Genomic DNA, 25031 nt, shown 5'->3' on the forward strand with positions numbered 1-25031 from the left:
CATATTTCCTTCAATGTTCTTCGCATGAATGCACCTTTCTTGTATCATCAAATTAGCCAGGGTTCAAATTTTTAAAAGGTGAGATCCCAACCCAAGAGACACTTAGGTGTTATGTTAGCTTTACTTTATCTTGGCACCTGTAGGTCTCTAGGCCTGGGATGGTCTCTCTGACCTCTTAGAGAAGCTGGGGCAACTCTCACATGCAACCAAGATTATGGAAGTTCTTAGTGGCCCTAATAGATAGAGGAATTAATATTATAGTAATTAAGGATTAATTTCCCATTTCCCCAGAGGCTCCAATTAGCCAGTCAGCCATACTTAAGTTATGGCATATATTCAACTATTAGTAAATAAAGACACTTGAAGTGTGTTCACTTTACAGCTTTCTTTGGTTATGGCCTCTCAGTTTTCAGGAATTATTTCACTTCTGGATCAGAGAGCAAATGACCTCACAAACTCTAACAGCTGTAAAAACAGAAAAAAAGTTTCCCTCTCTACAGTTTCCACTTGATGCTTCCTTTGCTCAATTTGGCCACATCTACACTGCAGCACTATTTCATGTCTTTAGAGTGTGCCATTATTTCGAAATGTAATGGTCTCGCTAGTCTGACATCCCTGTAAACCTCATTCCATGAGGAATAAGGGACATTTCAGAGTAGTGATTTATTTCTAAATAAGTGCTGTGTAGACAGCACCAAATTTCAAAATAAGCTATTTCGAAAGTGACTTGAAATAAGCTATGGGATTTGCGTAGCGCAAATTGTGTAGCTTATTTTGAGCTACAGGTGCAGTATAGATGCACTCTCTTTGTCCAATTTCATTTTATTGATGCAGAGGAAGTGAAAGCAGTGGTAGAAGAAACTGAAGTGGATAAATCAATAATCAGAAACAACAAACAGTCTGCTGAAGAGTGTTATTCTTTTAATTCTGTACAAATAAAGACATTGCCTAACTTTTAAACATTTCATATTAAAGCAAGACAAAAACTGCACCAATAATGGAGTTTGGATTGTATCATCACAGGTTCAGTGGCACTGTAGGGCTCGAATGATTGCAGGAGCCGGTTTCTACATCGTGGGCCGAGACCCTGCTGGCATGCCCCATCCAGAGACCAAGAAAGATTTGTATGAGCCCACACAAGGAGGAAAGGTCCTTAGCATGGCACCAGGACTGGCCTCTGTGGAAATCATTCCCTTCAGAGTTGCAGCATACAATAAAGTAAAAAAGGCCATGATATTCTACAATCCAGAAAGGTAACACACTGAATGATAACTTGCTTTGAAGTAGCCTGTGTATTTAATATATTTAATGTTTCTTAGCAGAAGAAAGGAAAAGTTTTGTTTTGTTATTGATAAGTTGGTTGTAAATTAAATAAAAGAAGTAAGGGATGAAAAGTCCTAGGTAAGGAATCTGTTCGCCTGCCAACACCCAAGACAAAGTAATTAGTGCATGTGAAACTAACACCGTGCTTGATCTTCACCAAGAAAGTTAAGAAATTAATACTTAGGAAACAACAGTGGAAATATTCTTCTTTATTTTTAGAAAAAAGTATTTTATATTTATTTTCACTATTATATTGTATTATTGGAGCTTTTTTGATAGAGGTCCAATTGCTTCTTGCTGCTGCTGGTGAATATGCACATGAAGATAAAGATTTGTGCAATAGTGTTTATAAAGATAATGAAGTGGCCAATTGACTGATTTTCAGAATAAATTCTGGGGATAACAGAAAAAATAAATTTGAAAAGATTTGTCTTTGATGCATTTTAGGTGGATTAAATGTTCTGATTTCATCCATATGTCTGTTCTGTGTTAGGCACGAAGAATTTGACTTCATCTCTGGAACACGCATGAGAAAGCTTGCTCGGGAAGGTGAAAATCCACCTGATGGGTTCATGGCTCCAAAAGCTTGGAAAGTCTTAACTGAATACTACAAATCATTGGAAAAAAATAATTAATTCTACTTTCCCTCAAAAATATTGGCATTAAGAGTGAACACTAACTGATTGATTTACTGTATTAATGATCACTTATTTTGCATTTTCAATATCCTAATGGTAGGATAGAAGAGGGTCAAACTGTTTTTGAATGTACTTTGGCCTGGCCTTCGCCCACTTAGCCTTGGTCTACACTAGGGAGTTATTTCGAAATAACCCCCCTTATTCTGAAATAGTAAGTGGAGCGTCCACACTAAAAAGCCCATTATTTTGAAATACGAGGCTGGTTATTTCAAAATCTGTACTCCTGCCTTCCTTGGGAAATAAGTTTATTTCGAAATAGTTATTTTGGGAGTTGTTATTTCGAATTAAGTTATCTTGAAATAATTTCCTAGTGTAGACATGTCCTAAAATATTGAGAATTTTCCTTTCAACCTCAAAGGGAATAGCAGCAGGTCTGTTATTTATAGAAGAATATGGCTCTATATGACATTTTCCAAAGCAACATTAGAACTGGCCAGTTGGACATCTTTAGTGATGTCATAGTAGTGGTACAACAACCACCAGAAGTGCAGTTTGACCTTATTGCCATGACATAATTATGTATCCCTTATGCTCTTTAAATCAGTTACAAACAGAAAATAGAAAATAAATTATTTGCTATATTTTCCTTATTATTTAAGATGTCCGTGTTTTGGAATAGGCAGAAGGATTTTCTTTAGTACACTACATGGCTACGTCTACACTGGCCCCTTTTCCGGAAGGGGCATGTAAATTTCATGAGTCGTCGTAGGGAAATCTGCGGGGGATTTAAATATCTCCCGCGGCATTTAAATAAAAATGTCCGCCGCTTTTTTCCTGCTTTTAAAAAAGCCGGAAAAGAGCGTCTACACTGGCCCCGATCCTCCGGAAAAAGCGCCCTTTTCCGGAGGGTCTTTTTCCTACTTTGAAGTTGGAATAAGAGCCTCCGGAAAAGGGCGCTTTTTCCGGAGGATCGGGGCCAGTGTAGACGCTCTTTTCCGGCTTTTTTAAAAGCCGGAAAAAAGCGGCGGACATTTTTATTTAAATGCCGCGGGGGATATTTAAATCCCCCGCGGATTTCCCAACGACGACTCATGAAATTTACATGCCCCTTCCGGAAAAGGGGCCAGTGTAGACGTAGCCCATGGGTTTCTGTTGTCCACTATTCTTGCTAATGCCTCTTACTTGCTCTTACTTAAACTTGGACTTTTCAGTCAAGAAAATGAATGAACTTTATTGCAGCTTCACATTCAGCTTTTTAGATAAAGGACACACTGTAAAGCTGACCAGCTTGAGTGCCATGATGAGGATGGGAGAAGTGGTGCTTTACCCTTTTTGAGTCCTACATTGGGGGCTTCAGTGACACTTTCCCTCCCCACTCAGAACTAAGGGGGGAAGCTGGCTTGCTTTGGCTGCAGGAAGCTGTACTAGCAGATTAGATTCCTCTCACTTCCTGGCTGTGTCTAGACTGGCCAGTTTTTCCGGAAAATCAGCCACTTTTCCGGAAAAACTTGCCAGCTGTCTACACTGGCTGCTTGAATTTCTGCAAAAGCACTGACTTCCTACTGTAAGGGTATGTCTACACTACCCTCCTAGTTCGAACTAGGAGGGTAATGTAGGCATACCGCACTTGCAAATGAAGCCCGGGATTTGAATTTCCTGGGCTTCATTTGCATAAGCGGGGAGCCGCTATTTTTAAAACCCCGCTGGTTCGAACCCCGTGCAGCGCGGCTACACGGGGCTCAAACTAGGTAGTTCGGAATAGGAAGCCTAGTCCGAACTACCTAGTTCGAGCCCCGTGTAGCCGCGCTGCACGGGGTTCGAACCAGCGGGGTTTTAAAAATGGCGGCTCCCCGCTTATGCAAATGAAGCCCGGGAAATTCAAATCCCGGGCTTCATTTGCAAGTGCGGTATGCCTACATTACCCCGCTAGTTCGAACTAGTGGGGTAGTGTAGACATACCCTAAGAAATCAGTGCTTTTTGCGGAAATACTATGCTGCTCCCATTCGGGCAAAAGTCCCTTTTGTGCAAAACTTTTGCGCAAAAGGGCCAGTGTAGACAGCTGAGATTTGTTTTCCGCAAAAAAGCCCCAGTCGCGAAAATGGCGATCGGGGCTTTTTTGCGGAAAGCACGTCTAGATTGGCCACGGACGCTTTTCTGCAAAAAGTGCTTTTGCGGAAAAGCGTCCTGCCAATCTAGACGCTCTTTTCCGAAAATGCTTTTAACGGAAAACTTTTCCGTTAAAAGCATTTCCGGAAAATCATGCCAGTCTAGACGTAGCCCCTCTGTTTTATACCAGTGTAATTCCACTGAGTGGAGTGTTGTTATTTCTGATTTATATTGGTCATAGTTGGCCACAACCTGTTCCTGAAAGGCTGTTTTGGCTCCCAGGATTTGGGAAAGGTGTCACTGAGAAAGCTAGAAAAACTACTTTGCTATACAGTAAATATTACAGAGCTCAGGTTTAACACATTCCCTTGCTTATACTTTCCATACAGAACGGACAGCTCTTCCTCATTTCACCCTTCAGAAAGGTTAGCTTTAAGCATTTTAAATGTTGGTCAAATTAAGCATATCTGCTGTACCTGCAGTAAGCCCCCACAGGATGTGCATTAAGAGAGCATGGATGAAGAGTCTCCCATCAGTTTCATGCCCATAATGTTCATAAGTCATGGACCAACAGCCCATCATTTCTGCTATTCTAAAGGGGGGGGGGGGAAGAGTCCAATTCATTTTATCACTGTCTGCCAGAGACTGAGGCAGGGGTGGGCAAGAGGCTGCCAGTGGGCCAGATTCGGCCCACCTAGCCATCGGATCCAGCCTGAGGCTGCCTTGATGGGACCCTTAAATATAGCACAGTGGCAGCCACCACTTAAAATGTGACTGCTCTATTCTGGGTGCGAGGAGGGGGGCTTTATGCTCTGTCCCCTCTCCCCCAGCAAAATCTCTATGCTCCCATTGGCCAGCTTCTGACCAATAGCAGCTGAGATATTTTGCTGGTGGCAGAGACAGCCAATGAAGCCTCCTTCCTCCCCCCCCCCTTCACCCTACCCAGAGCAGACCACGTGGAACAGCTTGAGAGATTGTAGCCTTCAGGTTCCTGCAGGGCTGCTGACTGGAAGCTGCCTAGGTAAGCATCTCCCAGCCAGAGCCTGCTTCTGGTGCCCCTTCTCTCTCTCTGCTCCATGACCAACTGTCTTACCCAGGCCACCACCCAAACTCTCTGTACCCTTTTTACCCGGTCACAAATCCCTCCCAGACTCTGCACCTTCTTCTACACCCTTTCCCCAGGTCAGAATCTCTCTGGCACCCATACCCCCTCCCTGATCCTGCACCTCATTCTCCTGCCCCATGTCAACACCCAAACCCTCCGCACCCCTTCCTTCAAGTCACAACTCCCTCCCAGACTCTGCACCCCTACTAGAGACCTCCCTCAGGCCAGAATCATCTTCTACACCCATACTCCCTCCTGGACCCTGTACTCCAAGTCTGCCACAGATCACAACCCCCTCCTTCACCCAAACTTCCTCTCAGACTCCATACCCTCTCCTGCACCTCAGTCTCCTACCCCAAACTCCCTTCTATACCCAACCTCTGTTCCAGACCCCAAACCTCCTCAGTAGGAATGCGGCCCTTGAGCACTTGCCAAAATCTTGGAGTGGCCCCCCATTAAAAATTATTGCCCACTCCTGGACTGGGGCATAGGTGAAGGACAGCTGGCTGAAGCTCTATGTAGAAAGAATAGTAGTGAAGATGGCAGATGGGAAAAAATGGTGAATGGTATGTGCCTCGTTAATGGAGAGAGAGGGTGTGTCTACACTGCGTCTTATCTCAAAATAGCTTGTTTTGAAATTTGGTGCTGTCTATAGCAAGCCCTTATTAGCTTGGATCTCCCTATGTGATAAGTCACCTCTCTTTCCTGCATCTTATTACCATATTTGAAGTCAGCAGAGGCCCTGTGTACACTGAAGACCTCTCAGTCTAGAAGAGAAGGAATTGTTAACAGGTTGACTGTATGGGGCCTAGGGTTACCAGGTGTCCAGTTTTCTACTGGACAGTCCGGTTTTTGGACCCTCTGTCCAGTAAAAAAAATCCAGAAAATACCAGACATGTGCTGTGTCCAGTATTTTCTGGTTTTCCAGCTGGACCCTGGACGGAAGCCTGGTGGGGACGGAGAGAGTGGCTGGGAGGCAGGGTGCAATTGGCGCTGAGAGCCCTGATTGTGTGTGAGGAGGAGGGGCAGCCTGGTCCGTGCTCCTGTGCGCTGGTCAAGCGCATGGTGGAACCGCAGCTGGACTGACTCGTGCTTCGCCTGGACCCTGGGCGGGACAGGAGCGCCCTGGGATCTGCATGTGCCCAGGTCAGTCCCGCTCCCCGCCACCGATTCGCTTCCCCTCCGGCCAGCCAGTTGGTCCTCCCCCACTTCTCCTCGCGATCTTCGGCGGCCAGCCCCGCTGCACCCAACCCCCACCGCCAGCTCTGCCTCCCGCTGGCTGGTTCCTGCTTTGGATCTTCCCCGGCCAGATCCTCTGCCCCCTCCCCTGCCAGCCTTGCTTCCGGTGGCCAGTTCTCCCTTCCTCCTCCTGAGCTTCTCTGGCCAGCCCCGCTCCTGCCAGTTGCCCCCCCCACCCCCGACCAGCCCTGCTTCCTGTGACCCCCTCCATTTCCCCTGGCCAGCCCCGCTGCCCCCTTATCAGCTCTGCCTCCTCCCTTCCTCCCATCCCCCGCCCTTCATCTCGGCTAGCCCTGCTTCCCTCCCGGCCGGTCCCTCCCACCCCAATGAAGTGTGTCCGGTATTTTTTTATGACTACCTGGTAACCCTAATGGGACCTTAGGCTTCTTAATTCACTGCTTTCCTAGTGGATGAAATAAATCCAAAGCTTAGAACAGTATCCAAAACTTAGTTACTTTCATGGGCTTTTAGGAAGAAGAAAGCTTATGAGAACTGCTGAAGTAATGGTTGGTATTCACTGGAGATTTGTAGGATCTTGTTTCCTCTATGAACATGATATTGTATTATTCATTTTCTAGAGAATGGATACACAGTTATTATGGAAATTAATATAAATTATTTCAGTCTGTGATCATATATGCTTGTCAGACTACTCAATGGGTATCCTAAAACTGGTCAAAAGACATTGAAAATGAAATTAATATCATTCTTCTCATTTTGCAGTTTGAATTATAAGATCTACTCATAGTAAAACAATCATGCTTCTGCTTGTAATTTAGTTTAGTAAAGTATATAAATCAAATGAAATTGTTTTGCTGTAGCCATTGAGCAATGTACATAATTAAGAAAGCAATTCAAAATGTTATTTTAAAGACTTTTACTTGTCAAATGTTTCCAGATCCATATTGCTTTTAAAAATCTAGAGTAAGGAACCAAAAGTTGTATTTGTCTGAAGAAATTAAATGTGACAAATGTAATACTAGAAGCTAAAAATATATGAAAAGTGCCTTTTATATTCAGGCCCTCTGGCAGGGATCTGAATGACAAAATTAATACTGTGACTTATAATAAATATTTTATATTTTAAATAGCGGTATTGCATTTTTAACCATAAAACAATGAAGTAGCGTATGAAAAAGCAGTACACCCAAATGGTTACAGCAAAACATAAATGTATTATTCCTTTACATAGTTTAGAATAATGATTACTTCTGACTAGAGTTCATTCATTAATATTTTTGTAGTCTATTTATTAAAGACAAGAGACTGGAATTTGTGCCTTGACTGATGTGTCTCGTGATTCATAATATATTCTTAATGTTGATACTCTGTTATTAAACATTCACTTTTAGTACAAATATATATTTCCATGTATAAATATTTGCATTCTGTGGATTTTTTTATAATCTTTTATTCAATACTAAACTCAGAGGGATAAGGACCCAATGGCTTTCTGAAATATATTCACATCCCGTAAGGTAATGCAGACAGTCAGCATTCAATTTACATGGGTTCTCTGCAACTCCCAGCCTTCTAAGTACTAGGGTGTTTGGCAAGCATGGGAGAGTAGCCACAGACTGAAACAATGCTAAAATCTTACTGGATCAATGCCAGCAGATAGTTCTGTAACAGTTTCCTACACTATCCTGCTTGTTACTCTTATAGCATGGTTCCAACATGAAGATTAACATAGTTATGCAGGCATTTTACTCACAAAATACCTCTTACATAGGCCACACTGACTACATCCGTCCCACGGCCAATATATAAAAAAAAGAATTTGGGGTTATATGGTTTGCCAGTTTTCAGCCTCTACCCCAAGCACCTACATCTCTGTAAAGCAGGAATAAAATGGAGCAGTGGAATTCTTAGTCCCACTCATGTAGAAATGGTTAGTGTGAAAAAATTGCTACCACCAATTTGAAGCAATCAAGTAAGTGGGATTCTAGTGAGGGTCTTGTGCCAACTCCCTCGCTGTTCTAAGCACCTTCCTGTGCTACATTAAATAATGTAACCAATATCTGTCACCTATGGTTTGTTCTCACTCTCATCCTTTACCAAGCAGTTAGGCAGAATTGTGTGTGCTGCATAGTGTTAAAGGAGTTTTAACTTTTTACTGTTTTTAATGTACACATATTGCTGTGTGTGTCAGAAGGGGCAGGTCAAAAATGGTCATGTGAAGTGGTGCACCTTGAACTTAGAGCAGAAGGTGGTGAGGTTTGTGATAGTCTTTAGTATTTAGACTATTTAGCTACTAGCCTATTTGTTGTTTTTCCTGTTACAGACTAACTCGGCTACTCCTCTGAAGCTTTAGTATTTATGAGAATTCATTCCAGTCTAGGATGGGCCCCTGAGAAAGTTGTCTCTTGTGTGCATGAGCTGGCTAAGGCACAGATGTAGACTACAGTACTCCTGAAGCTTCTTGCACCTTTAAATATTGAGGGCCAAGCCACTGTGAGCAAACTGAAGATAAGGACGAAAACCTTGAACTTAGTATTTTATGAGAGGAGAGCAGAGGCCAGGTGTCATAGGCTTATGGGAGCCAGCATTAATGAGTTACTCTGCAGCAGTGTGTGCTAGTTAGAGTTTCCCAAGGGCCTCATCACCAGCTGTAATATATTGCTGTAACCCAAAGAGGAAGTGATGACAGTGCATATAACTGAGTCAAGGCCAACATCTGCCCAGTAGAGATGTTAGCCTGGACTTATCGATTAATCCTGATGACTACACATACCTTGTATTAGAGGCAGCAAGGTGGGGGAGGGAAGGGAGGAGGCAGGAGCTGGTGCCCGTGGGGAGCCAGCTTCCTGCACATGCTGGCTCCCATGGAGCTGCCTACCCACCACCTCTCACTGTTTTGCACAAAGGCAGAAATGCAGGGGGAGGGCAGGCAGGAGCTGGTGCTTGTGAGGCGCCAGCTTGATAGGCAGCAGCAGCGGAGGCATGCAGGACATGTGGGAAGCTGGCTTTCAAGCCATCTGCACGTACTGGCTCTGGGGAGCCACCTCCCCCCTCACTACTGCCTCAGCAATTACATGTTTACAAAAATAAACATTTGCTAGCATCCCTGCTACCCAGGAGAGAACAGATTCTCCTGGCCGACCAGGTATGGTAGAAAGCATTATGCGCAGATGCTGGTATATGTTTAGAGGTAGTGAGGAATACAAAAGTATCTCTATCCTATGGAATAAACTGACCAGTTGCAAGCACTTACCCACACCTAATGAAGGCTGAATGTGGTTGCAAGAACATCATTATTCATGGGCACACAAGAGGAAGCTCTAATCTCACAATTCCACTGCAGGAATGAAAAGACAAGGAGCTGCTGAGTGCAGCAATTCTATGTGGCATTTTCCCTCAGACCTTGGTGGGGAAAAATCCCACCCAGTCACACAGGGCTTCCAGTCTAGCTCATTGAGAAATGCAATGTCAACTTTCTTGTTTGAGGGCTTTCCCTTCACCCTCTCTTCTACTTCTTGACATGCAGACAAAGCAGGCCAAAATGCCAGCAAGCATGTCTCTCATAATTCTTGATGCCACAGTCTTGTTTCCCCGTGTCTCATTTTTCACTCCTTAGCAAACATAATAATACCTCAAATGCATGCCCTTTGTCCTATTCCTTTATAAATTATGGTCATGTTCCATTTTTAGGGGGGTTGGAATGTAGCTAATGTTCCTTGTAAACTGTGCATTCAGGTGGCCACCCAGGAGAGATTGAAATTCTACCCAGCTGATTAGCAGAGTGCCCACAGCCAGCAGCATGTGTTTCTAGTGGTGGTGCACATCCAACTATGCCTCAGTGCACATAAAATTTATTCTGGACATGGATGGAAAAATTAGAGGGAACTTTGATTATGGGTTTGGGATCGTTGGCCCACTTTTCGTATGGGGGGGAGGGGAGGCGGGGAGAGCGAGCTATTTCTTTTTTTGTGTTGTATACCTTCCCCCAACCCCTTTGCCCTTCCTGACTGCTTGCTTGACCTTGCCTTGAGAGAGGAGTTGAGGCAGTCTGCAAGCGTGCACTGATGTATTATATTGCCACTGTGCCCAGTACCATTTTAATTGCTCATCTGTTCTCATTATACCAACAAGCCCATCTGGCTCTCTAGAGGCAGCATGCACAGTCTGCTTGTGCTTTGTTCATACACACTCATAAGAATGTATAATAGTGATAGAAATGTAGCTGTGTTAGTCTGGTGTAGCCGAAGTCCTGTATTTTGTTTCATAAGAATGTATGTGTGTCAAAAAAATCAAGCAGGAAAGCACAACGCAAAATACTATCTCTGGCCAAAAAAAATACAGACCCGAGTCCTACAGTGGTGCTCATAATCCTATCATCACTCAAGGCCAGATGATGAAGTACCAGTCAGCACCACGTAGACCAAATTTTCAGAAGTCCCGCTATGTGAGTTTTGTTGATAACACTTCAGGCACCATGATCCCCTGCTTATTCGTATATCAAGTGTGGGTGAATTGTCCCTATTTGTACTCCCATGCACTGAAGGAAAAAGTTGAACTTCAAGCTTGCTCTGAAAGAGAGTCTTAAATAGCAGAAGGGCAAGTCAAGTGGTGTTCTTCAGAAATCTGTATCAAGGTGTCTGACCCTATGGTCCATGAGGCCCACAAGGTCAACAAGTTAAGTCTAAGGTTTCCAAAGGAGTCTGTATTACCATTTGAGATTTCAGGGGGTCAGCAAATGGAACAAAGGTTGAAAACCACTGATATTAATCTATCCTTCACTGAACAGCAAGGACCACATGAGTAGATATCAGCAGGATTTCCTCCCAAACTGGATCATTTGATCAGCCTTTTTGCCCAGACTACTGCAGCTTAAATCATTGCTGACTAGAATAGGAAGAGATGTAAATGAAATCAAACACATATGATTCACCACACAGAAAAGGTAGTATGATGTTTGGAGAGAGAGAGGAAGACCATTGGGTCTGAAAGGCTCTGGTTCAGCAAAAGCATATAAAAATGAGCAGTCCCATTGATTTCAATTAGACTATTCTAAGATTTAAGGCTAAGTCAGTACTTAAGCACTTTGCTAAAATGGATTGCTTATGTATAAACTTACATACTGACTTTTCCTATCTACATTTAGCAATAGCTGGTGATAATACATGCAATTTAAACTGATTATAAAACATAGAAGTTAATTTTAATATGCTGAGTGCTACTGCATGCAAGATGATGGTGGGAGAACAGTACCTAAGGCTTTACTAGAACCTTTGCTGAATTTTCCTCAAATTTCATAAATATTCAAGAACTAAATTTGCTTGTCATTTGTTCCTGATAAATCCTTGCTTCTTTTCCTCCAGCTATTTATAAGTTCTTTCTTGCTGGTTCTGTTATTTTCCAAGGACTGTTATTTTCCTTCTTTTAAAAGGCTACAATCCTGTATGATATTGGAGTCTCCTCAATTACAATTTGTTAGACTTTTCTATAGTTGAAATATTTGGGATTAAAATGTCAAATATCTCCAATTAGTGGTCTTTACTGTGGCATAATCTCATTTCACTTTTCCCCTACAACTGAAAGGTATGTGTATTTAACTTGGAGCTGTCAGTATCAAAAAGGAAACCAACATTTGGTAGGAACAAGGTAATCTTTATGAGAGAGGGTGTGGGAAGACAAGTTGCTGAGTCAAAGCAACATCTTTTCAACAGCTGATAAACAGTTAACTGAAGAAGTTCTCAGAAAAAGGGACTTTTTACATATTCTAATACAGTGGTTATAAACTTGATAGAATTTCCATTTTATATGCTAGGATGGCTGCTTCAAAGTTCATCTTATTTTTAACTTGCTTTTCAATGCTTATTTAACCTTCTTATTAGCACATGCTGCCTGTACATAAGATACTTTGGTCTGAATATTCCTGGCATTTAGGTTAGGAAGTATATATGCATTTGATTAGAGCATAATTCATAGTTCTTTAAAAAATAAAGTTATATAATAAAACAATATTAAGTTTGGAAAAGATTTACATCTTACATTATCAATCTCTTATTTTAAAGATTATATAAATTTGTTCAACTGTTGCCAACAAATACAGTAGAACATTGCTATGACCCAGGTAGACTCTCAGCTTTTCAAATTAGTACAGGAAGAAACTGAGCAAAACACCACAAAAGATATTTTCCCCTCCATGTTGAAATAAAACTTGTGATAATTCTTAGCACTGTGTAAATATGTTGCCATATATATTCTCAAAAAAATGAAGTCATAATGTAACCTGTGACTAATGTTAAATAAATCAGAGGGATAATTTTAGGGAATTATAACATGGAGGGTTTAATGAAAGACCAGATAGCAAAGTTCTACTGTAGTTATTTATTCAACTCAGAGGAAAGATGTAAAAACAGCATTAACAACCAAAAAAAGCCAAATAGCAGAATTTCATATAAAATAAAAAATATTCATTTATGTATTCACTTGCTACTTCTACTGAATGTGGACTTCAAACATTAATGTGAAAGTTACCAATACTTCAAAATGGTAAATAAAATCTCAATTCCAGCAGAATTTCTGCCTTTTCCAGGAGTTGCTTTAAAAAAAAAAAAAAAAAGTAAATATGCACTGAACAGTTTTTTTTTAAATCTATACATCTTCTGATTTAGTTTCATTCAGTAAATAAAAAAAGTTTCCATATTCAATTATCTACAGATTATGTCTATATATAAAAGTGTGGATATATACATTTAATATAAACACACACGTTTGTACGTATGTACATGAATTGGAATTCAATTATTTCCATGTCTCATTGCTCTTCAAAACATGCATCACATTAGACTCTGCTTTAAGGCTGCTACGACATATTGGTAATTGGACAAATCACAAGCATTTACTCTGGGACTGGACTATATTGATCCACTTCATGATCTGTAGACCACAACTATTTCTTTAAGATTATCAGATTTCAATAACTTAGAATTCAGTGTATAAAAATCCTCTAGAAATGAAACATTTAACTCCCTTATTGAAAGAATTTCCCTCTCCCACATTCCTTTTTCAACTGATTACAGCACAAGTCAACTAGGCCACATCAGAAACTGGAAACACACTGTTTAGTCTTAGTCTAAACTAACATGCATCAAAACATTCTGAAGCGTTGCATCTTTTGACTTCCTCATCTTCTCAATTGCCTTGTGAAGATCTTGCTGTTGCACTGGCCGAATTTCATCTTCATCATGGCTAAAAACAAAATAAAAAACAAAACACAGTGATTCCAATGTTACATAATTAATCTAAAAAACAACAAGGATTCTGGTGGGTATTAGCTCATCAGCTTTTGTGAGCTACAAATAACTATATGGTTTAAAATAATCCTCAAATACACTAAGGCAGAAACTACAGAACACTAAATACATCATGTACAGATTGAACCTCTCTAGTCTAGCACCCTGGGAAACTGACCAGTGCTGAACCAGAGAATTTGCCGAACCACGCGAGGGCAATATTGTCTAGCACCATTGCCAACACCTTCCACTGCTTACTTGGCTCTTAGAAGACATTTAGGGATAAATTAGAACTAAACAGCAGCATAGAACACAAACCCAGGACTGGTGACTAGGGATGTTCAGAAGCTAGTATTTCACTAATTGTGTAGTCAATAGACTTTTTATTAATTACACAATTAGTTGATAAAGGGATGGCACTCAGCAGGGGTAGGTTCCACACCCAGTGTGAGCTGGGACTGAGCCAGGCTTGCTCAGTCCTTGCTCCCTCCAGGTCCAGCAACCCCTGTCCATGGGGGTTGTCTGTCTCCCTCAGTATCTGGAAAGAAACTGCCCAGGGACAAAGAAGGGAAAAACCAAAAATTCCTTTGTCCCAGTTTGAAATCCCTATCTGCATTTGTATTGGCTGACTGCTCTCTGGCTTAGGTACAGTTAAGCCCTTTCTCCCCAGGCTGCTGCCCATCCCTCATGGTCATGACAGGGTCCTGGATGGGGATGCTGCTGGAGCAGCTTCTGCCAACAGAGGGCCCTGGCTCTCCCTAGGCAGAGGCTACTCTGTGGGATGAGGAGCAGCTTCTGCCACCAGCGATCCTGGGTCTGCCACAGGCTAAGGCTGCTTCATGGCAGGCTCCCCCTGCCCCCCGGCAGCAGCAGGGGGAGGGGAGGGGGAGAGGTGGCACTGTGGACACAATGCTGGGGGGAGGGGGGGAAACCAGCTTTAAAAATGCATAGGCAGCAAGGGGGGGATGCGAGTAGTCAACCTAACTGATAAGCCTAGGCTTATCAGTTACTTAACTACTTGCTTACATCCCTACTGGTGACTGTAAACAAATTTTATGGAACTGTGGGAAACATGTCCACACTCCTGGTAAGTGGACATCCAGCTAACTAAAATGATTCAGGACCACATATGTGGTCGGACCAGAGAGTGCTGGACTAAAGAGGTTCAATGTGTATTGCTGTATTAATGTATGTAATTGACCTACCCAGGGGTAAGGGAGAAGAGTTCACAGGAGCTATTCTATTACTTGCTGCAATATTCAGAAATCACACAATGTAATAGAGAATCAAGGCCCATGCAACACAAGGGTGTGTGTTCCTCCTCAGGCATTATTAGAGAAGAAGTTACGGATACTGTAATAAGGAACTCATTCAACAAGAAAGAAACCCAAATTTGACAATCTGATTGGGCACTGAAACTACAGTTAAATAATAAGGAACTTGGGCACTATTTCATGTTCACTCATTTGTGGTTTTGATATTTATGGAAAAGTTCACTTTCAATTTGAATTTAAGAGCACACGAAGGTGAGCTTGGGGGCAGTGATCCTGTAACAGATGTTGTGGAGCCTTTACATTAAAATTTATAGTTTAGCACTTTGGAAGAGGCAGGGGGTGCATGAATGGAACCTACAGAAGATATACTGAACAATCCAAGTAGTCCCATTTATAGGTTTTATGATTACAGAGGGAAACCTGAAAACATAATACAAAGTGTAACTTTATGCATATGAACAGTTCCATTAAAAAAAAAATCAATGAAGTTAAACACACAAGATGCAGTGTACCTTTTACCACAATATTTCCCTATGGTACAGAAACTATTTTCAACAAAATCCTGATTGCATCCATAATCAAAATGAAGTGATTTATTCACTGGATTTTTTTTTGGCTGTCTAGTGAGGATTGGTGTAGACATACCACTACTATATTCTTTACTTTAGTTTTTAAAGCTCCTTATTTAAAATTAGTTGTACAGTGTCTAACAAAGGGGGCGCAGCCTCAGTTTGGCAGCCTTAATACAAACAACAAGCACCTTTCTTCATGTGTAGCATTAACATATTCCCTGACACACAGGAGTGCTGCATCACGACACATTTCTTTCAAATCGCTTCCTGAAAATCCATCAGTGTCTTTAGCAATTTGCAGGAGGTCCACGTGCCTGTCCACCTAACAGAAAATAAAGCAAATATGAAAACTGGCAAGCAAGATATTCTACTAAAAAAACTACTAAATATAGAAAATAAAGTCACTGTGGAAAATTATTATTGTCTTTAGATTTAAATCAAGGTTCTACCTTTCAGAAACTAAAAAGTACTAAAAGTATTCACAATGTAAGACAATTCACCTATTATTTCCCAGGTATAGGGTATCAGAAAAATTGTTTCACTAGCAAAACTTTATAGATGTTAAAAGGAACTGGCAGAAATTAGAAGGCAATAAAATGTCCTTATTATATTTCATTTCTCCTGTACACCTCCGCCCCCAGCACAAAATCTTGAAGGAGCTTCTATGACACTTTTAGAGCTTTTCTTTACTAACAAATTATGTCAAATGAAGAGGTGTAAGTATCAGCTCAGGATTAAACATGACTTAGCATCTTGTAACTACTAGTTGATAAAAATGCGATCACAGGAATTAAGATAAAGTTCCCCTCCAACATTACCCTTTCCTTACAAGGGGCTGGTCCTAAATAGTACCTAGTGAACTTAGGTCCTTTTATATGTGTAGATAATGCAAACTGATACCTAGAGATAGGCCTATAAGTGTTGTTTTGCTTTAGTACATGTTGTCTTTCAACACAGGAACTTATTTCTCAGACATGATCTCAAAGTAGGGATGTTAAATATTGATTAATTGAATGGTCAAGTAACCTCATGAATCCTTACAGATTAGTTGACTATTCTATAGTACCTGGGGATGGGGCCAGCAGCCAGTACACTATGACCCCACTTCCGAGGAGCCCCCTGCCACTGTACTGATGCCTCTGTATCAGAGGCAGCAGTGTGGGGTGCCAGGCGGGAGCTGATCCATGAAGGAAGCCAGCTCCCCACATGGACCAGCTGCCTGTTGCCCCATGCTGCTGCCTCTGGTACAGAGGCAGCAGCCCCTGTCTGGAGGGCATCTTGAGTTCCTGGACCTGGCGTGAGCCAGAACTGAGCCAGGCTGCTTGCTAGGACTGAGTCAGGCTGCTGGTCAGCCTAATAAAAAATTTAATGGGGGGGAGGAGAGGAAGAGGAGGAAATGCATGTAGTCTATAGCATTAACCTATACGTTTTTGCTTACTGGTAAATTGAGTACACTATTATATCCCTATCTGAAAGTGTACATTTAGCATTCAAAAGTTTCATTTTAATAAACTCTTTTGCCACCTCACAGGCTAAGTCTAGGAAAAGGCCACTGACATATTTATATTTTTCTTGGCACTTTTCATCACAGAATTTCAAAAACACATTAAAGCCAATTAATTTTAACAAAGTGCTATTCAGAGGTGGTGAAGAATTAGTTCCAGGTTACAAATTAGAGAGCTGAATCATTGAGAGGTAATACAACATGTCCACGTTCATGCACTAAGTCAGGTAGAACCCAAAAAGAAAACCCAGGAGTTTTGATCCCCTCTTGATAATTCCAGTATGATCCAAGATTCCTCACCTTTAAATATAAATATTTTCCATCACAAAATGATGTCTTCTAGAAGCTAATCTTTTTACACAGCTGCATCAGAAAAGCAAGTGGATTTTTTTAAAAAAATTTCTTTATAGGGCAAATTAAGTCACTATTAAGGAACATGTTTAAATAAAAGGAAAAAACAAAGAAAAATCTGTATCTAAATCACCTTGCTCTAAAAGTTTAAATGCTTTGATATGACTTATCACATTCCTTCCAACCCCAATGTCTATAATTCTAAAGATTTCCCAATGCTAAATCCATCAAACTTAAAATCATCATCAGTAAGTTTGAGCCAGAACTACCCCTTCCTCTAAGACAGTGGTTCTCAAAGTGCGGGGCTGCCTCCCAGGTGGTCAACAGCCCCTAACTACACAGTGGGGAGTCTGTGCTGCTGCTGGACCCTTGAGGTCGGCACACAGCCACAAGCTGTAGCACCAACTCCAGCCGGTGGGCAGGGCGGTCATGAGAGAAAACTCACCCCTCCACCATCACGGGCTGTGGAGCTACACATGGAAGAGCGACGCCTGCCCAGCTCCATGGGAAAGTCCTGCCCATTGCTAGGCATCCACCTTGCTTAGGCCTCACCAAGCTTGCAGTCGCCATGGTAAGAGCAGCGCGTCTTTTGGTTGCTCCCACGGGGCAAGCTGCAGGCTGGGCTGTGCAGGACCAGGTGGCGCCGGGGCTGAGGACTCTGCAGTACACAGGTGGGTGCTCGGTTCCTTTGGGGCTTTGCAACCATGAGGACTTGGTTTGGGGGAAAGGCTCAGTGCCCTCCCCCTGAGGGCGTCATGGACTGGACTCCCAGGGGACTCTGCCCCCAGCATGACTGGACACCCTGGGATCAGTCAGTCACCCACCCATGCCTTGCTGTGCCCAGCCTCTCTGCTCTACCCCCTGTTTCCTGGAACCCCTCCCCCACCAAGCCACTGTGACTTCAGCCCTATTCTATGGGGCAGCTTGCCCTCTATCTCCCTGAACCCCCTCAGCCACTCTGCCCCCTAGGTTTATCCCCAGGCACTCTCCACCCCCGTCTTACTGCCCCAGCCAGACACCCTACCCCAAGCATCCTCCTGCAACTCCTTGCTAGCCAAATACCCTCCCTCCTGGCCAGGCACCCTCCCCTCAGTCCATTCCTGCACTCTCCCTCCTGGCCAGACACCTACCTCCCACCTTGCTCGTACATCTACCATTGCTCCTTGCACCCTTCCTCCTGGCCACACACTGCACCCTCCCTTGTTCCTGCTCTCCCCCCCTGGCCAGACACCCTACTCCCAGCTTGCTTCTGCACCCTGCCTCCCACCCATACCTCACAACCTCCCCCCCTTCTGCACCCCATCTCTATCCCACTCACTGGCAGCCCTGTCTCGCACACTGAACCCCTCATTTTGTCTTTACCCCAGAGCCTAAGGGGTCCATAAATCCACTAATTCCAGAACCCCAGAAAAGTAAATCTGTCCTATGGGAAGCCCTGAACCTTAGTCCTCCCTGTCCCTTCCCTTAGAGCAGTGGGGCTGGAATGCCAGAGAACTGAGATGTCTCAGTTGGGGGCCACCTCAGTGAGGGTTTTGGAGGAGTTTTTTTGCTTCTCACTTGTGTGGTCCCCAACTGATTTTTCTGTGGGTCAGGGGCCTCCGACAAAGAAAGATTCCCCACCTTTGCCATAAATAAAGAAAAGATAGAAACCTTTTGTGTTGGGCATACATTAATATTTTAGCTTATTTAAAATGAAATTTGATAAACTAACATGAGAAAGTTAAAATGCTTCATCGATTTAATTTAATTAAACCATTCTCCCTAGCTGCAGCACTAGCAAAATGGCGCAGGCATAATTATGTAATTAACAGTGAATTTCCATTAGCAACTGGTGGTCCATGGAAAGGTTTACATTGAGCTAGGTGCTCCACGTGCAAAAAAGTTAAGAGAACCACTGTTCTAGGAATACTATAGGCTGACAATTTTCTTTTAAGTATCAATTCTGCTTTCATATCTCTAGTGCTAACTTATTTTGCCAGAGGACCTTACATTTCTACTATAACCTGCTAGAAATCCTGATAGTTTATGAAATGCTTTTCTTCTTAACGCTTAGCCATCATAGGGATCAACTCTCATATTATTATTAAAATTAGTATAGGTTGGGGCCCCCCAGGGACCATGAGCAGTTTTCAGGTCCACTACGTGCTGGGGTGCAGTATAGAAGATTTAGGGCCCTGGGCTGACTGCCCTAGGACTAAGCAGAAGCCCTAGGACTAAGCAGAAGCCCGAGCAACATACCTTCATAGGGCACCCTATGGCATGGGTCCCTGAGCAATTGCCCTGCCTGCTACCTCTTAATGCTGCTAGGGGAAAAAGCTCCGGAATCCATGCACGTGGCGTGCATGCACCTAATTGGAATGGACACGAGCAAACATTCAAAGAAGAACTATGGAGATTACTAACATGGAGGGTCTAAAACAGGGATGGCCACACTACGGCCCATGGGTGGCATGCAGCCCATTGGACTTTTTAATCTTCCCTCAGGCTCTCCCTGGGGAGCAAGGTCAGGGGCTAGCTTTGCACTGCTTAGCTACAGGAAGCAGGGGCAGCCAGAGGCCCCACTGGCCAGGAAGTGCAGCCAATGGGAGCTGCAAGGGCTATACCTATAGAAAGTGCAGCACACAGAGCTCCACAGTCCTAACTCCGCATGAGACCTGGGGGAGGGGGATGGGCCACTGCTTGCATGAGCAGCTTCAGGTAAGAGCCGCCCACATCCTGTACCCTTCTCAGGGCCCCTCCCACTCCAACTCCCTGTTCCATCCCTGATTCCCCTCACAGCTTCCAAACCCATCAATCCCAGTCCAGCACACCCTCCTGAACCCAAAACCTCTCATCTCCTGCCCTGCCACCAGAGCGTGCACCCCCAGCTGGAGCCCTTGCTTCCCTCTCCCAAAAGCATCCCCATCCCTTGTCCCAGCAGAGAGCTCCCTCTCACCTTCTAACTCCTTCATCCCAGCTCAGAGCACCCTCCTGTACCCTGAACGCCTCATTTCTGGTCTCACCCCAGAACCTGCAACCTAACCCCCAATTTCGTGAGCATTCATGACCTACCATACAATTTCCATACCAAGATGTGGCCTTCGGACCAAAAAGTTTTCCCATCCCTGATTAAACCCTTCAAGTCCTCCATGCACAGAACTCCCATTATCTGAAAAGGGAGTTCCCTGTGGGTAGAACTCCCTTTTCAGATAATGAGGGCTCTATGCCTGGAGGCCTTACATTTTTATCAACAGCAACAGTAGTAAAATTGCCTGAGAACAGATGTTCCGAGTCTCCCTGTTCCTTCTCCACTCTGTGACATTAACCCCCATCTAAAATATTGGATAAATGTGAGGCAACCTTTTTTCTTCCCGATCAACAAGCTGGAGATAAAATTAGCGAAGTCATACATAGCTACCTCCCAGATCAGTTATAGGATGTATCACTGACAGACAGATTATATAATTTTCTCCAAACCACACAATGAATCACTGTCAAAACAGATGAGAAATCCAATTTCTCTAGAGAGTTTCATGCTTAATCTGTTGGACAACTCTGCCTTGGAAATCTGAGGTCACACCCAAATGCAGACCCTTCCCAGTCATAAATACGCTGCACACAAAGACTGTCTACCAGCATATTTCTGATTATAATCAATACATTGCCAAAGAAGGGTTGGTTCTAAAGCATGTTTTGTCAACTGCCCTGAAGGTTCCAGCCATGGCCATGATAATGCATAGAAATATTTTTTAAACAAGTTACTTACATTTTCATTTTTCAAAATCAATTTCAAAATCGCCTCTCTCTGTTTCAAAGCCTTTAAATGAAAACAAGATTTCAGTCATGGAAGAGAAAGGGAATGATACAGGCGGACATTTCTTTTCCTATTAAATACTATAGATCTTACTCTTCCCTGAGTGGGACTTGAACCCATGTAACCACCTTGGAATTTTCAGTACCCATTACTTAAAACAGAGGGTAGGGCTGGTCCCTCTGGATCTAAAATGGAAATTATATATTTAATATACTTTGTTAATCACATAATTCACAGGACAAATACAACTGCTGCAAATGCCATTAAAAAAATCACATTGACTCTAAATATCATACTTGGAAAACTTTCTTAAATAATATTAGCCATGCATTACAATGAAATTAGCAAAAGATGGGTAAGCAATGAACAGTTTTACCAAGACTGCAAAATGTAAGTACTGGGAAAAAGAAAAAAAAAAAGGCATTGAACAAGCTTTTGCCATTCAAATTCACTTCCATTCATAAAAAGTCAATGCACTGAATGCACATTGCTGAATAGTTTATCATATGCTTCAATGCCTGCCATATTACCAAGCCCCACAAACACCTTTTTCTTACCTAGAGTATGGCCTTGAGTACTCACAGCTGCCAATTCCACTTGTTATATTTGGATTAATAAGCAACCTGCTTGCCATAGTAAATGTGATGCTCAGAGATGACTGTCATCCAAACTGAAAACCACACTTGAGCTAAGTGTACTCTGGCAAAAGAGCATGGCCTTTCCAGAGTACACTCCGCTGAGGTTCAATTATCATCCCAAAAAGTGTTCTGACATAATCAAAGGGTAAAACAGCCCCAAACATCCTTTGGTTTCTTTTATTAATTCGCAGAATATTTTTACACAAGACCAAGAAGATTGTCCATATGAATCCACACCCTTTATTCACTTTCCCACTTTACAGAACCCCAGTTGCCATGGTAAGTCACTTATTCTTGTTTCAAGAATCACCAGTAAGGATACCCTCTCTGAGATACTGGGAAGCAGTAACTCTCCAGGTATTTAGGATGTGAATGCATAATTGTTCTCTTGAACCGGGAATCAGAGGAAGAAACTAAGTAGGCAGAGAAAAAAGGGAGGAGGTATAGCCTTATATATTAAAAATTCATACACTTGGACTGAGGTTGAGATGGGCATTGGAGACACACTTGTGAAGAATCTTGGTTAGGTTAAAAGGGGTAAAAAACAAGGGTAATGTCATGCTAAGGGTCTACTACAGATCACCTACCTGGCAGAAGAGGTGGATGAAGCATTTCTGAACAACTAATAAAATCATCCAAAGAACAGAACTTGGTGGCGATGGGGGACTTCAACTATCCATGATAGCTGTTTTCAGGTATCTAAAAGGGTGTTACTAGGAGAAGGGGAAAAAATTGTTCTCCTTAGCCTCTGATGATAGGATAAGAAGCAATGGGCTTAAATTGCAGCAAGGGAGGTTTAGGCTGGACATTAGGAAAAGCTTCCTAACTGTCAGGGTGGTTAAACACCGGAATAAATTGCCAAGGGAGACTGTAGAATACAGTACCATCTGGACCATCCCTGACAGATGTTTATCTCACCTACTCTTGAATATCTCCAAAGATGGAGATTCTACAACCTTTATGAATTCTTCAAGCTGTGTGTGGATGGGTAGTATAGATGGGCAGAATGGAAAACAGGTACAAAATCTATTCTACAGGAGGAATGCATGAACAGAATGCAGGATTTAGAAGCTGCTAGTGCTACAACAAGTTGGTTGTAGCTGAAATGTTTATGTCTCGAATTTCATCCTAAAAAGTAAAATTATCTGCACTTCTGAGAAACGAAAAACAAACCTTAATAATGCTTTCTGGTTCTGTTTCCCTGGAAAGTGAAGACATAAGTCCCTTATTTGGTATGGTACCTAACGCAGCAGGCAAACTCCTCAACATTATTTGAAATAATTTGCTATGACTTACTGGTTGGTTAATGTGAAACCTCGTAGGCATTCTTCTCATAATGGCAGAGTCAAGATCTTGAGGGCGATTGGTCGCTCCCATCACTATTACCTTAATATAGAAAAATAGATTAAATAGCAGAGGGCAATTATGAAATGCCAAAATATACCAATTACTTTGATATTATTATTTGGATGTGAAGCTACAAGAATCTTTACAAAGGTTACTTATAATGTAATAAAAATAAAATGCATTCATATTATCCATATTTATACCATTGGACTATAGCTTCACTGCCAATTTATGAGCAAATTTACCCACAGCACACACATCTCATTTTCTCACTTGTTACTGTAATTATGTACACTGCAAGTGCTCAGTCACAAAAACATAAATGTGAAAGAAATTAATCACATATCATTTTAGACTCCTAAATGCCCATCGATTTTAGATCCCTCATTTTGTATTTCTGCTCCACAATTGGCTTGACAAATTGAGAGCTATGCTCTCTGAGCTATGTTGCTTTCGCAGGTTAGGATGTGCTGCCACCTAGAGGCACAATATTATGGCACAGGTTATTAGTTATCTTATGCAAGGAGAATCTCCAAGTACCATAGAGCTGATTTAGTGAAGCTGCTGTTTTCCCAGAGGAAAGGTAATGTGACCAGGCCACCTGCATGCCAGGTGATTGTCTGCTTCCAGATGGGTTCCTGAGGCCAGCAGCAGAGGATTGTTATAGCGTATTTCATACCTTTGACTTTTAAGGTCTAGTCTCCACCATATCAGAAGGCTGAATTAAGATACACAACTCCAGCTATGTAAATTATGTGGTTGGAGTTGATGTGTTGATATTTAAGAACAGGTTAGATAGACATCTGTCAGGGATGGTGTAGACGGAGCTTGATCCTGCCTTGAGGGCGGGGGGCTGGACTCGATGACCTCTCGAGGTCCCTTCCAGTCCTATTATTCTATGATTCTATGATCCTACATTGTGTTTTGATGCTATCCACACAGTGGGAAGCCGATAGGAGCAAATGCTCCCATCAGCTTACCTTACTCCGCATGAGAAGCAGAAGTACCAGCGCTGATGGGACCGCACTTTGAGATCGATCTAGTGGGTCTATACTACACTCACTAAATCGAACCTCAGAAAATCGAGCCCGGCAGCATTGATCTTCCACGTAGTGTAGACATGCCCTGAGATGGTAAACAGACATTTAAATATTTTATGTTCAACAAAATGTTCTAAGCAAAAGTATAATTAAATCAATGATCCAACAATCTTTATTAGAGCCACAGGTAGAAGAAGTTAAGAGGTCAAATTCTCTGATCTGCACATAACACAGCATTAGGAAGTAAAGACCACATTTACCCATTGTTTCTGGGACCATCCAATTGGCAGGCCAGTACCTGGCAAAAGTCAAAGGTATGAAATACGATATAACAATCCTTGTTGCTGGCCCCACGAACCCGTCTGGAAGCAGGCAATCACCTGGCATGCAGGTGGCCTGGTCACATTACCTTTCCTCTGGGAAAACAGCAGCTGCACTAAATCAGCTCTATGGTACCTGAAGATTCTCCTTGCATAAGATAAGTAAGATAACTAGATCTACCTGCTTTATGGCTGCTATCTGCTTTGTGCTGAGGCCAAAAATCTATTTCCAAGTGCGAATATAAACATATCACCATTCATGCAAAAGGATGCTTGGGGACAGACTAAGCTCAATTTAGGTATTTTAAAGTTTAATATAGAGATTACAGTGTAAAATTCCACAACTGCTCTTCCCTCTTCTGTGTCCCTAGAGAAACTGTGTACCTTTCTTACAACATAGTGGATGAACAGCTGTTATAACAGTAGGAATGACCAAAAATAGATCCAATAGCTCTCAAATACTTTAGATTATTTCATAACCAATTCCTAAAATTCTACAGCCAGGTGGTATGTAAGGCGGCATGATGGCTTCTTCAGAC

The 25031-nt window shown here is 42.4% G+C and overlaps 2 protein-coding genes across 5 annotated transcripts in view; one reads left to right on the forward strand and one right to left on the reverse strand.

Annotated features, from left to right (window-relative positions):
• The window catches only part of PAPSS2 (3'-phosphoadenosine 5'-phosphosulfate synthase 2), a 76652-nt gene extending 73088 nt beyond the window's left edge, over positions 1-3564 (forward strand). For 2 of the 3 annotated variants that reach the window (XM_075935081.2, XM_089780155.1), the window contains 2 exons: positions 1024-1253; positions 1817-2743. In XM_075935081.2, the coding sequence (XP_075791196.2) occupies positions 1024-1253; positions 1817-1958 (372 nt within the window). In that variant the 3' untranslated portion in view covers positions 1959-2743. Of the gene's footprint in view, positions 1-1023; positions 1254-1816; positions 2744-3088 lie in introns of those variants that run through there. The other variant, XR_016350172.1, reaches the window with a different exon arrangement.
• A 9162-nt stretch (positions 3565-12726) lies between these two features.
• Positions 12727-25031, reverse strand: part of ATAD1 (ATPase family AAA domain containing 1) — a 30444-nt gene continuing 18139 nt past the window's right edge. For both annotated transcript variants that reach the window (XM_025183842.3, XM_006121455.5), the window contains exons 7-10: positions 23082-23171; positions 21100-21150; positions 15688-15821; positions 12727-13609 (exon numbers count right to left, since the gene is read on the reverse strand). In XM_025183842.3, the coding sequence (XP_025039627.1) occupies positions 13489-13609; positions 15688-15821; positions 21100-21150; positions 23082-23171 (396 nt within the window). In that variant the 3' untranslated portion in view covers positions 12727-13488. The remainder of the gene's footprint in view (positions 13610-15687; positions 15822-21099; positions 21151-23081; positions 23172-25031) is intronic.

The sequence above is a fragment of the Pelodiscus sinensis genome, chromosome 8, assembly GCF_052426305.1.
Source record: "Pelodiscus sinensis isolate ZL-2025 chromosome 8, ASM5242630v1, whole genome shotgun sequence".
NCBI lineage: Eukaryota > Metazoa > Chordata > Testudines > Trionychidae > Pelodiscus > Pelodiscus sinensis.